The 14,355-nt window shown below is 48.7% G+C and overlaps 1 protein-coding gene across 1 annotated transcript; it reads left to right on the top strand.

The window, feature by feature from the left end:
• The first annotated feature begins 751 nt into the window (after positions 1 to 751).
• On the top strand, positions 752 to 13,022 carry BAK1 (BCL2 antagonist/killer 1). The gene is made up of 6 exons (XM_032977963.2): positions 752 to 1,013; positions 4,429 to 4,565; positions 4,956 to 5,100; positions 6,122 to 6,265; positions 8,546 to 8,729; positions 9,654 to 13,022. The coding sequence occupies exons 2-6, from the start codon at positions 4,463 to 4,465 to the stop codon at positions 9,756 to 9,758; spliced, it is 681 nt and encodes a 226-aa protein (XP_032833854.1). The 5' UTR covers positions 752 to 1,013; positions 4,429 to 4,462; the 3' UTR covers positions 9,759 to 13,022.
• Positions 13,023 to 14,355: the final 1,333 nt, after the last annotated feature.

Genomic DNA, 14,355 nt, shown 5'->3' with positions numbered 1-14,355 from the left:
GTAGTGGACAGACACCACCACCACAGTCATCCAGCAGTGGACAGACACGACCACCACAGTCATCCAGCAGTGGACAGACACGACCACCACCACAGTCATCCAGCAGTGGACAGACACCACCACCACAGTCATCCAGCAGTGGACAGACACCACCACAGTCATCCAGCAGTGGACAGAGACCACCACCACAGTCATCCAGCAGTGGACAGACACCACCACAGTCATCCAGCAGTGGACAGACACCACCACAGTCATCCAGCAGTGGACAGACACCACCACAGTCATCCAGCAGTGGACAGACACCACCACCACAGTCATCCAGCAGTGGACAGACACCACCACCAGAGTCATCCAGCAGTGGTTAACCACCACCACAGTCATCCAGCAGTGGACAGACACCACCACAGTCATCCAGCAGTGGACAGAGACCACCACCACAGTCATCAGTGGAGCTCCGATGATGACGTAATACCCGTCTATAAATAGCCCAACGCCCGCTATCCGTGTGGTGACGTCACCCGATGAGATCATCGCCAGGGGGGGGGCGGCGACGCGACGGTGACGTCACTCAAGGAAACGTCCCGCCAAAAAAATGGCCAAGTTAACCGCCCCCCCTCACAGCTCGTTTTTATTGCATAGTCTGGATAAGCATAAGGCGGGTCGCGCGCGCTCATTGGCTGCCCGCGCGGTCACGTGCGCCCGTGCGGAACACTATGGGGGTGGCGAGGGGCGGGGCGAGGGGCGTGTCTCGGCTTATCCGTCTTACGGTTTTCGTTGAGAGGGTCCGGCCTTAATTGTTTGCCCACCTCTCTCGTGAGGTGTCGTGGTTATTTGTGAGAGGGTTAACAGTTTTAACTTTTCACCCCTTACCTACCTACCTCAGTTTCGTGATTGTCGTTTTTTATAGACATCTCCTGTGTGACATTCCGCGCTTTTAACGGCGATTTTATATATCGGTTTGTTGGTCGACTTTGGAAGAAAACGCCGCTGTCGGACCTTGAAAAGCAACTGAGGTAAATAATGAAACTTGTTACATTTTAGTTTTTTTTGGGGGTGTGGGTGGTATAAAAGTCGTTCGTGTGTATCTTTCGAGCGAATGTTCACGTCTCTGAAGATGATTTCAAACTTTTTAAAAGTACATTTTTAAGCGTGTTGGGTAACTTGTAATGGACGGATATCTTGTGGGACGTTGTACACTGCGTATACTCTCTTAACACGACTGTCGTATGTATATAGTTGCGTGTATTTATTAATGTAGCCGTAACGTTACGCTCGTTTACGTTTACCGGTGCGTCGTACGGATGTATTACCACCGTGGTCAAACAAGGCCCGTGAACGACGAGGCCTACGGAGGCCTTTGGCCGCAGAAGTACATTGACAAAGCCCCGAAACAACACAGACTAATCCATAATACAGTTTGTTTTTTTGCGTTTCGATCGCGTAAATATAAATGTTGTTTGTTAAACCCGCCACCATCCGACACAGACGATTAATAAAGGTTAGTGTCACGTAAACGGAACGTGCCAATTCGTTACTAATACAGCACACCGGTTGTGTGTTTGGAGAGCAAAATACAAAGCCTACGTGTTAAAACACAATAATATACGCAGGGTTGATGTATAACAACAACTTCATGGGTGTACTGTTACAAACACAGGGTTACATGTATACACGGGTGTATAAAGGTATACAATATAACAACGCCCTACCCATCGGACGTCCGAATCTTATCGATTCCGACTTCTCTTGACTTATATTTTTTCTCCCCCCCCCCAAACCCATTATAGTTGTTGTTGTGCCGTTATAATAATAATCATTATTGGTTGCAATTTACTTGTGTTTTCCGCTTATCTCAGTCGGGTTAGTTAGCCGCTGCGGGTCGTTCTTTCCCCTCTGCAATTCGTCTCCCCCATCCCCTCTTATTTACCGTACCCGTTTTGCTACAATTATTAACTACCAAATGCCTACTTTATTAAGGGACGATATAGGCACGTAAAGTAAAATAAAGTTTTATCGATTGTCTGTAACGATTGCTACCAATGCCTTACGTTATTAAGGGACTATATAGGCACGTAAAGTAAAATAAAGTTGTGTCGATTGGCTGTAATGCACGCCGATGCCTAACTTTGTTTAAGGGGTGGGTGGGCGATTGCCGGCACGTGAAGTAAAACAAACTACCAATGTATATTCTTGGTTCTTTAGGTAAAGTCACATAGAAGGGAAACAATACAAATATAAAACAATAAAATTCTCACGACGTTTCGACTGCAACACAAGCAATCGTCATCGGGTGTGAAAACCACAGCAAGAAAATTTGAAAAAAGTGGCTTTTTTATTTAACGTTAGCACCACGGGCAGCGATTTTACAGTTTGTTCAGATGGACGAGTCCATCTATGTTCGGAAAAGAGGAGGGGGGAGACGAAAAAGTAATGTATGCTGTCTGAAAGCCACCGTAAGCGTGAACAATCAATTAAGACCCGAAATGGTTTATCAGATCCTTGCAATGATTGCTAAGCCAGAATCCATCTTCTCGGTTGAAATTGTCTCTGTGTTTGTATATGTGGATAGCCTCATGAACGAATCTCTCATGGTAGCCAGATACCAATGCCCACTTCACCGAGGCATTGTTTTGAAGGTCAAAGTGACAATTTGCGGTTGCCTTATTGGACAAACTGAGCCCTGCCCCGGGAATGTGGAATGTCTCGGAGGAAAGGCAAGAGTGCCATTGCATCCGAGGGACAATTTTGTAGCGGGTTTCTTGATTAGTAAGCCCCGCTTATAGATACAATGTCAGAATTGGGGGGGGGGGGGATCCGATGAGCTACAGAACTGTTTTTCCCCACAGATGTCCAGTAGGGGGCAGCGATTATACAAAAACCGATATGAGTTTAACACGAAGGCTTTCGCGATCAATATTATCCATAATACAGGTTGTTTTTGTTGGGGTTAGATCTCGTAAACATAAGCGTGTCGTTAAAGCCGCTGTGCCACTGCGCTGTATTCGTAACGAATTGGAATGTTTCTGTTGACGTGACAAACGTTACTGATTGGCCGTGTCCGGTGGTGGCGGGTTTAACGACACATATTTACGCGATCGAACCCAAACAACCCTGTATTATGGACCGATCGGAGTGCAAAGTATATGAAAGAGGTACGTGTATAAACTGTCGGTGTTCACATAGAATCATAATTTTGAGCCATGCCTCGATCCACTGCTGGATGAAGGCTCTCCCCCCACGCCACCACCACCATCCTGATTTCGTCGCTCCATCTCCTTCCTCATCACCCCCCCTCAGCCGGGTGGCTATGCGATGTTAACTACCTCGCCTGGTATACAGGAGGTCGTGGGTTCGATCCTGACCCTGACGCCTGCTGCTGTATATTTTGAGTTTTCGTGTCTCATCATCATCACGGTGGCTAGGAGATGTTAACTACCTCGCCAGGTATACAGGAGGTCGTGGTTTCGATCCCAACCCTGACGCCTGCATGCATATTTGGAGTTTGCGGTGTCTTTCTATCTTTCCCCATGGTCGCGTGTGAATTTTTCTCCCGGATCCTCTGTTTTTTTTCCCTCCACATGTTGAAACGTGCACTTAGTGTGCTATAAATTCCCGCATCATAAGCCATTTCGTTGGCCAATCATTCGTGATAACCAGGTCGCTTCTGAAAAAGCTATATGTGGACCTTCAGTGGACCTTGCATAGTAAAATAAAACGTTTTTTTTAAGTTTCATTGTTTCTTGCCCTGGACAACTTCCTTTCCTCGTGGTTCTTGTGGCCCCTAATTAAATGTCCCCCGGTCCACGTGGTTCTCTTTCGTTCCTGTGTTCCTCTTTTTGCCGCTTTCTCACTAATTCCGAGCATGCCCCCCTCGCCTCTAACCCCAACCGACCTCCACGCTTCCTTGCAACTTGTACGTTCATCGATCCTCGTGTTTCGCGATCTGTACGGCGTAGCCGACAATACACACTGATTGAAAATGTTCTTCCTGAGGAAAGTTGCTTTGCATTATCAAGTTACACATTCTCACGTCCCTGTGCCTTTGTGTCCTCAAGTTCCTGTTTTTTTTTTACCCCAGGCGTACCCACCCACCCACCCCGCCACCGCGTGCCTCAAAGTCCTTGTGTGTGCGCTCCAAAGTTCCCCGAGCCTTGCACAAGCACCATGGTGACATCACCGCCGCCTAGTGGCGAATGGCGACTGTTTATTGGTGCGTGTCCCATTTCTCCGTGTTCCCGTGTGGGTGTCCATCCTCCTGTCCCCTTTGTCTCTGTCCACATTTGCCCCAAGACTCTTTCTTCCTTGTTTCCGTGTCAACCTCTGTTGTTTTGTCTGACTTTGTACGCATGCGCGTCTCGCACTTCTGCACGTCTCGCCGTATCACCCGTGTCCCTTGTCTCCCCCCCGCCCACCTCCCTTGTCCCCCAGTGTGCCCTGGTGTGTCCCGTTCTCAAGACGTGAAATGGCGAGTGGAGGCGATGGAGATGGGGACGATGGGTTTTTCCCGCCACCGACGCCGCCATTCCAGAAAACGCGCCGTCCGTCCACCCTGTTGCCAGACACCGGTAATGACTACCAGCAACAACAACAGCAGCAGCAGCAGTGAGAAATCCCTTGGTCGGAATCAGAAGCTTATTGTAAGAGTAAAGTCCATTGCGCTAGCTAAGAAGCTGCTTTTCAAGGGCGACGCGGCCGGCAGGCAACATCAAAGCAACATCAAAGCATTCCATCTCGTTGCACATGAGACGCGTGTTAGATGCGATGTTGACTTCTCATAAAGCGCAGCTACCGACCTCCAAAGTAAAAAGCACATTAAACGAATGATAGTGACGCAATCGATGACGACGCAGACGACAATAGTGATGCTACTTGTAACGTATTTGATGATTGCGATGATAGCGACGCTTCTGCTCATAATAAATAATTCCCCGCGTCTGATCCCCGCCCCGTGCCAGAGGAGAGTGTGACCCAGCAAGCGGAGGATGTGTTCCGTAGCTACGCATACCACCGCTTCCAGACCGAAGCTCAGCACGATGCCGAGAACGGCCTCTTCACACCGGCCATGCCCGAGATCATGGAGTGTCAGCAGAATCCACTCAGGTACACACCCGCTGATCCGTCACCTGCCTTCTTATGATTAATACTCTGTGGTGGTGTGATATGCTATATATGTGTGTGTTGAACTTCCATCGCATTGTACGTAGCCAACCATGCCAATTGGCAGTGCCTAGTATACAGGAGGCCGCGGGTTGAATCCCGCCCGACCTCGACTCCTGTATATTTTGAGTTTGCATGTCTCTCCCCGTGGTCGTGTGGATTTTTCTCTGGGTCCTCTGGTCTTTCCCTCCACATTTAGAATGGACGTCACGCGTTCAGAGTATTTAGCTGCTGCTATAATTTTCCACGTGATAAGCCACTTTTGCTGAGCTATCATTTGTGGCCAGATCGCATGTGAAAAAGAGCTGTATAGCCCAGTGGGCCTGAGCTGCTAAAATAAAAAACGTTTAAGTTCTTGTTCCACCATCTCATTTTCTGTTTACTTTTCTTCCTCATTCCCTCCATCGGCCTCCGTTGCCTTGTTAATTTTGCCCATCTGTATTGTGTGCATGTTAAACTTCTTTCGCACACTATTTAGTCAACCGTGCTAATCGTCGGAGGTGCTAGTTTGATGTCCCACCAAACTCCAGTTGCGTTTCTTGTTTTGCTTTCTAAGTTACATCTGTTACCTGAGTGTTTAAATGATTGACCCTTTTTGATGGTTGTAATGTCAGTGATGCTGTTGATGATGAAATATTGCTGATGATGCTGCTTCTATTGCTGATGATGCTGCTTCTCCTGATGCTGAAGATGTTGCTAATAATGATGCCAATAATGCTGAAACGAAGATTATGCTGCTGCTGCTGATGATGATGATAATGCTGTTGCTGCTCATGCTGAAGATATGACTGTTGATGATCCTATCAATGATGCCGTTAACGGTGGTGCCGTTAATACCAGTAATATTATTTATGATAACACGATTGATGATGACAGTGAGGGTGTAATCGAAGATGCTGCTGCTGCTATTGATGCTGATGACCCTATTGTTGATTTGGATGATAACGATGCTGTGTGTCCGCAGCCCGTCCATGCACGTCGGGAGGCAGCTGGCCATCCTGGGGGACGACATTAACCGACGCTACGAGCCGGATTTCCAGCGCATCCTCTCTCAGCTGCAACTCACGCCTGAGACCGCGCACCAATGTTTCAACAAAGTGGCCGAGGGGTGAGAGTGTGAAAGGGGATGCACATACATACACACTCACACGTGCGCACGCACACAAAGACGAAGAATGCCCGTGTATTTACATTGAGACCTCCTTTGCCAGTAACTAGATATAGTAATAGGTTTTTACCCTTTTAACTGGCACATGATGCCTTGAATAAAGGTGTCAGTTTTTTTGCCAGTTAAAAGGGTAAAACCTATTACTATATAATGCCCGTGTAGCTTACTGTTTGGAGGAGCACCTACGCAGACCAGCACGGCGTACTCGTAGATAACGAAGACAAAGATCCCCCGTATTGTGCGCTTTTAGATGCGCTTCTGCGGCCGTCTGGAACACCGTTTCTCCTTATAATAGGAAGCCATTGGAGCTCTGCACTTTTAAATCTAGATTTTAAAACTCGTTTCTTTACAACTGCTTTTTGTGTTTAGTTTGCTGTCTTTCCCCCGCACCTCCGATTAGCACGGTTGGCTACGTACAGTGCAAAATAAGTTCTACATACATACATACATAGCCTTAACAGACTGTCGGGGCAAGTGTTGTGAGCGAACACATATGAAGGCCGGCACGGCACACGAGGGGGTGGGTGGCCAGCCCTACGTCCGGCCGCCTTTGTCTCCCCAGTGGCGATGTTTACTACACACCGCACCAGGTACTCATTTGAGGCCTAGCGGAGGCTGAGGACCGGTTCAAATATTCGCCACTGTTTTTGGTCGTGAGTGTCAATCAAACTTGGGTCGCTCACAGATACACACACGAAGACACATCCATACAAACATATAGCCTTATATCGGCTTTTGGGGAAAGTGTTGGAGGTGAGCATATATTAATGCCTGTACGGCACGGGTGGTGTTAGCTGTGTTCGGGAATTAAACTTGGGACACCTTCTTGCGCGAACCACTATTCTACCCTTAGAGTACGCACACACGTACACATCAAATATTAAGATTCCCCGTATAGCCTACGCAGGCTGTTAGGGCAGGTGTTGCTAATGAGCACCCAATGTGCGAAGGGTTGGTATTTACAGAACCAGACCCGGGCGGTTTTGGCTTTATCGTGTTCATGTTTACAAAATCATAAGTTGACCACGAGACACCCTCGCACTGAAATCATTTGCACATACAAACAGACATGCATGCATGTGTATATGGATGCGCACACGCACACACACATTTACTCGTGTTCCCTTGTTAGTCACGGCCGGGAATCGAACTCGGGTCACCGGGTTAATTGCGCAATGCTCAAACCATTCCGCCGACGCGCCACCTCATCCCAGCTAGTTAACAATAGCTAAACGATAAATTGGTTCAACGATGATGAAATAAATATTCTTAACCTCCCACCTGCTCACTCTGTCTCCAATTCAATCTCCTGTTGTGTCTTCTGCCTTTACTTCTTTCTCTCTTGCTCTGCTGTATCCTGGCGGTTGGCAACTTCTCTTAGGGTAAGTATTGATGCTCCCTCTCCACCCTCTGCACTTTAATCTCGGACTTCCACCCTTGTACTCTGCACACCCAAGATTTCATCACCCTCTCTGTGCGTGCATATGTCCGTGTTACTGTACGGATGAATAGCGTCCTCCTCAATTGTGCAAATGGCAATAAAATCACTGACGGCATCATCGTGATTGTGTCCACATGTCCCCCTTATCCCTCTTATGTCCCCATTTCTGAACATGTCTCTGGTCTCCCCATGTCCCACCGTGTCTGACCATGTTCCCAGGTACCTGTGTCGCCACTTCCCCTGTGTCTGACCGGCTCCTTGTCCCCATGCCCCATGTATCTTACCGTCTCCGCTGCGTTCCCCGTCTCCCAATGTCTAACCATCTCCCCACATCTCCCCTGTCTCCCTGTGTTTCCCCTGTCTCCCCACGTCCCCCCGTGTCTAACCATCTACCCCATGTCTAACCGTCTCCCCCATCTCTCCTTGTGTCCCCTGTCTCCCCACGTCCCCCCTTGTCTAACCATCTCCCCACGTCCCCCCTTGTCTAACCATCTCCCCATGTCCCCCCGTGTCTAACCATCTCCCCACATCTCCCCTGTCTCCGTGTTTCCCCCGTCTCCCCACGTCCCCCCGTGTCTAACCATCTACCCCATGTCTATCTCCCCCATCTCCCCATGTGTCACTCGTCCCCCCGTGTCTGACCAACTCCTAACTGGACATGTGTAAAAAGAAGAGCTTTATAGCTCATCGGATTCTTCCGGTATACATAAAGATTCTGATCTATCCCATGTAGAGTCTAACCATCTCCCCATGTCTGCCGTCATCGCCCCCCCCCCCAGGCTGTTTGCGGACGGAGTGAACTGGGGCCGTATCATCGCCCTCATGTGCTTCGGCTACCGCTTGGCGGTGACAGTGTTTGAGCGCGGAATGCGCGGCTTCTTTGGCCGCGTCGTCAGCTTTGTCACCGGATTCCTGCGCTCCAGCCACACAATCGCGCTGTGGATCGTGAGCCAGGGAGGATGGGTGAGTGAGATGGCCGCGGCACGCGCGGTGGTACACGGTACAAAGGCATCAAGATCCCCCCCATATAGCCTGAATAGACTGTTGGGGTAAGTGCTTGTTAGTGAAGGCTGGAAAAGGCGCACACGAGGGGGTGGGTGGCCGGCACCATGTCCAGCTGCCTTTGTTTCCCGAGTGGCAATGTTTACACGCCGTACCAGGTAACCATTTGAAGCCGAGTCGACTTAGGGGAGGCCCAGGACCGGTCCAAGATAATTAATCATCATCGGTGTTGGCCATGAGCAGGAATCGAACTCCGGTCGCCGGGTTCGAAGCGCAGCACGCTAACCGCTACACTACCGCTCCCCGCAAGTACACAGTGCGCACACGCACAGCACGGAGTGTGCAGCACACACCACGATACAGTACATCAATCACCAAGGGGAGGGGGGTGGATTTGGCGGTGAGATCACAGCCTGCGAAGCAGTACACGCGGCGCACAAACACAGCAGTACACGCAGCAAGGAGTGTGTGCAGCACATGCAACGCACGCTCACCCGATGGACGTGGCAGTCGGCACACGCAACAGCAACCAGCACGGAGCGTACAACAAACACTAAACAATACCGTAGTGTACAGCGTGCGACACAGCATATAACGTGTTTAGTTTGTTGTCCTTCCCCCGCACCTCTGGTTAGCACACGGTTGACTACGAACAGTGAAAAATAAGTTCAGCATACATGCACCATACAGCAAGCAGTACAGCATAAACCTTCCAGCATACAGCACTCTACAACAGCATGCCACACATGAAAACTGGATCCGTCCAATGACCTTCTTGCCAGGCACTGTTTCACATTTTTCCGTAGCTTTCAAAGCCCCTGTTGCTGATGTTGTATTGTCGTGTGCGGTGCGTGCGTATGCATGTGTGCAAAATTCCCGACCCAGATGGCTGTCATGCGGGTCGGAAATTCAAACATGTGGATGTTTGGAGCAATCATCACCTTGACCGTCCTCTTTGTGGTGCTGAAGAACAAGTATTCTTCATCCTGAGAAGACCTGGTCTTCGCCACCACCACCTACTCCTACCCTCTCCCTGTTTTGTTGTATTTTTGTTTACCTAACAAACGTCTACCTTGACCAGACAGGTTGGTCAAACGCAGGTTTCCCCCTTGCTCTACGCGGTAGTAGCAGATGCGTTCCAAAAAAAAAAGGGGGGGGGAGGCACACAAAGCGAAACCGCACGAGGAGACGGCTGCCTGCGAAGTAGCGCACTCGGTACACACACAGTGGTGTATCTCTGTAGATTTCTGTGTGTATCTCTGTGTGTGTAATTCTATGTGTGTATCTCTGCGAGACAGCTGCCTGCCGAGTAATGTGACACAGTACACACACAGTGGTGTATCTCTGTAGATTTCTGTGTGTATCTCTGTGTGTGTAATTCTGTGTGTATCTCTGCGAGACAGCCGCCTGCCGAGTAACGTGACACAGTACACACACAGTGGTGTATCTCTGTAGATTTCTGTGTGTATCTCTGTGTGTGTAATTCTGTGTGTGTGTATCTCTGCGAGACAGCCGCCTGCCGAGTAACGTGACACAGTACACACACAGTGGTGTATCTCTGTAGATTTCTGTGTGTATCTCTGTGTGTGTAATTCTGTGTGTGTGTATCTCTGCGAGACAGCCGCCTGCCGAGTAACGTGACACCGTACACACACAGTGGTGTATCTCTGTAGATTTCTGTGTGTATCTCTGTGTGTGTAATTCTGTGTGTGTATCTCTGCGAGACAGCCGCCTGCCGAATAACGTGACACAGTACACACACAGTGGTGTATCTCTGTAGATTTCTGTGTGTATCTCTGTGTGTGTAATTCTATGTGTGTGTATCTCTGCGAGACAGCCGCCTGCCGAGTAACGTGACACAGTACACACACAGTGGTGTATCTCTGTAGATTTCTGTGTGTATCTCTTTGTGTATCTCTGCGAGACAGCCGCCTTTCCGAGTAACGTGACACAGTACACACACAGTGGTGTGTCTGGGTGTGCCCATCTCTGTATGTGTGTATCTCCGTGCGAGACAGCCGTCTGCTGAGTTGCGACACAGTACACACACAGCGGTGTATCTCTGTGTATATTTATGCGTATGTCTGCGTATTTATCTCCATGCAAGACAGCTGCCTGCCGAGTAGCGCGCACAGCACACGCCGTACACGCACACTACATGCAGTACACGCAACGGTACATAACACTGTCCCACTTCCGACCGAACAGCCGCATGCCGAGTGAATTCAACCCGCATTGCAGAGTGAATTTTGGGCCGAAATGGGTTTTGGCCACACGTGCAGAACGCGGAATCGCAGAAACCCAAGCCCGCGTAGAGCGAGGGAATCTTGCAGCCGTACCCTGAAGCGACGGACATCGGCGACGCTCACCGGGAGTTGGCGTTCGCGCGTTAACGTTCGGACTGCACACGGACGTGGCACTACTTCCGAGCGCGTAAAGCGCTGCGCTGTTGACGCGGCGTGGCAGCGCGCGGCACTTGGCGATTGAGCCTCCGTTTGCTGGGAGGTGATGCAGGGAATTGCCACTCGGGCGTTTGCGAGTTTGGTTTAGGCGGCAAGTCAATGCGTGAGGAAAGAAATGGTGAGGGAACGGGGGGGGGAGGAGACGTAGCCGAAGATGGCCGTCTTGAAAGTAAGTTTGGTTTGAGTTGCACTCTTTTTGTATACATATGCAAATGTGTATAAATGCCGAGGTGGAAATCTCTTTTAAAAAAAAAAAAATGTTTAACGTCGAGGGGGGGGGTTTTTCCCCCCTCTGTCAAACGACAGAAATTGCGCGCCAAACCTTTCGCCTGATGAAAACACGGGTGTCAAAATCTACCACGGTGCTAAACCCATTCACAACGCAATATGAATCTGTGCAATGGACCGACCCTCTATATAAATTGCACAAGCGCCGTCAAAAGCCATTCAAAATCATGCCGTCTTGCCTGAACATTCCACGTAAACCGTTTTTAACGCTCCAAGGGAAAGCATATCGTGGACTTCCCGTGCGCGGATCAATGGTATTTTCTATTTGGGAAGACATCCCTCGATGTACATGAAATCCGGGACGTATGCGCAGGAGAATATTTCGCAGGGGGGTGGGAAACTAGACGTTATTGTATTGAGTGGTGCATCATGATGTTACGGACTAGAACCAGGATAGTCTTGGGAAGACTATCCCTGGTCAGAAGCTTCCACAAAAATGAGGACAAGTCCTAGGAATACCAGGACAAGGTTGGCAACACTAATAACGGATGTGCATCGGTCTTCCTGTGGGGACTGAGGTCCAGTGTGATTTGGTGGCATTCAAATTGGGTTCTGATTAAGTCTTTTCGGACAGTATGGAATTCCAGTGGGGAATTGGAAGTGTTCCGATTTAAACTTGCGGTGTGTTTTTAGTGGGAGCAAGTCACGCGCGCGGTTATGCAAGGAGGGTGTTGAGGCTTAGAGATATCTTCTGTAACAATACGAAAAAAACTTTACCGTTCAAATGTGTGGGGGAGGGTTCTGAATGTCTTGTCTCATTTAAGTTTTCTATAAAACCCTTTGTTTTTACGAGTACCGGTTGCATTGCATGCAAGCGTTAAACTTTAATAACTTTGTATCAATAACGTGGAATGATTGGCGTCGCGCGGGACAAAAAAAAACTTCTGAGCCCAGAACCTCTAAAATAGATTTGGGTTCAAGCCTTTGGGGTTGGATCTCTGTGAAGGTTTCGTAATGGCCACGTCAGAGCCACTGAGCCGCTAACCCCCTCAGTCTAGGGTTGGAGCCCCTGGGTGAAATGGTGATCTTAGGCCATTCGCTGACGGTTGTCTTAATCATCTTTAAACCTGGTGGCGTCGCACTTGAATTGGGCCATAACCGACCGACTCTGGGGGCTACAAAGTTAGAGAGAATATCCCTAATGCAGTGTGACTGAGCCAAGGGAACACAGCCTCGATGGTTCCTTATTCTGACGGGTCCCAAAAAAAAGACCAAAAAAACCCCCCTACAAAATATGAAAGTAAATTATTAAAATTGCAGTTCCACTAACTGTAAAAGGAGTGTGTAAGATATTACATTTTTCAGAATGTCTGCATGCCTTTTAAAATTTATGCTCCGTTTTATAAATTAAATGTAATTTGTACATTTTTTTTAAACCGCGTAGTCAAGCGAGTGCTCGTGACGATGTATTTCAATCGCGACGATTGACACGCGCGTGTGCGTACATTTTTTTCTGGGCTGGTGGATTTATACACGGGGAGAAAAATAAAGACAATCAATAAAGCCTGCTCGTGGTTTATGTTGGTTATTCGCTGACGCAACATTTTTGGGGTTCATAATAGCATCGGCCATCGAGATCCTGGGTTTGAATCCAGGGCTCGCACTCAATTAGTTCACGCGGCCACAGTAGATATTGGTACCAGTTATGGAAGCAAAAGTTTAGTTGTACCGATTTATGCATATACCTAATAGCGAATTACTGGATAACCTACTCATGATTCGGGTGCCCCGGTGGTGAGATGTTAACTACCTCACCTGGATATGCAGGAGCTCATGGGTTTGATACAGATACCACGCCTGAATATTTAAGAGTTTGCAAGTTCTCGTGATCGTGTGGATTTTTCTCTTCCATTTTAGAACCGTTTAAAAAAATAGTTTTTGGCTGGTATAAATGTCCACGTGATGATAAGGCACTTGTTTGAGATTTGTGGCCAGGTCACTTATGTAAGAGTAGCTGTATAGCTCCATGGGCCTTACCTGGTGAAATAAAAAGTTTAGTTTATGATTCAAAATGTTGCGTCTGGTGCTGCTGCTGCTGCGTTGGCAGTGGCGCACAAAGATCTCATACGAGTGACGTTTTCAGCAACGGCCTTTATTCAAAGTTCATAGGCCAGAGTGGATAATAATGTTTATACTGAAGGAATCGGATGAGCTATAAAGCTCTTTTTCACAGATGTTCCAGTAAAGGGGCACGGGCTGAGAACGTTACAACACGATAAACAAATTACCCATACACACAAAACTAAGCCATCCCCACAATACCAGACAGCCCACCGAGGTACTAACTGATTTTTCAGAAGCGACCTGGCCATCACAAACGATAGCTCAACAAAGTGGCTCATCATTTGGACATTTATAGCAGCAAAATCATCTAAACGCATGTTCCTAAATGCGAGGGGAAAAATCGGAGGACTCGAAGGAGAAAAAAATGCATGCAACCACGGGGAGAGAAACATACAAACTCCAAATATACAGGAGTCGGGATTGAACCCCCCCCCCCCCCCCCGATCAATATTCCCGGGGCCTGGTGGGAATCAAACCTTCGCAAGTTTTCTGACCAGTTTTAAAATTGACATTTTCTTCGTGATTCAACACCGTTATCGCAATTCACTGTTTTACTGGCCGCACGAAGACCGAAGCACTTAAAGGGGGGTCCCCAACCCCCGGGCCGCTGACCGGCAGCGGTCCGTGGCCTGTTAGGAACCGGGCCGCACAGCAGCACGAGGTGAGAGCGGTGAGTCCGATCATGCGTGGAACCCGCCCCATTATTTTATTATTTACCACTTCCGTCCGCGCCTCTTTCCCAGCGCACTGCGCACTTGTCTCAGTCACGTGGT

The sequence above is a fragment of the Petromyzon marinus genome, chromosome 65, assembly GCF_048934315.1.
Source record: "Petromyzon marinus isolate PM22_M1 ecotype Great Lakes invasive population chromosome 65, UKy_Petmar_22M1.pri1.0, whole genome shotgun sequence".
Lineage (NCBI taxonomy): Eukaryota > Metazoa > Chordata > Hyperoartia > Petromyzontiformes > Petromyzontidae > Petromyzon > Petromyzon marinus.
Note: the sequence above shows the minus strand (reverse complement) of the source record. Positions and strands in the feature narration are given on the sequence as shown.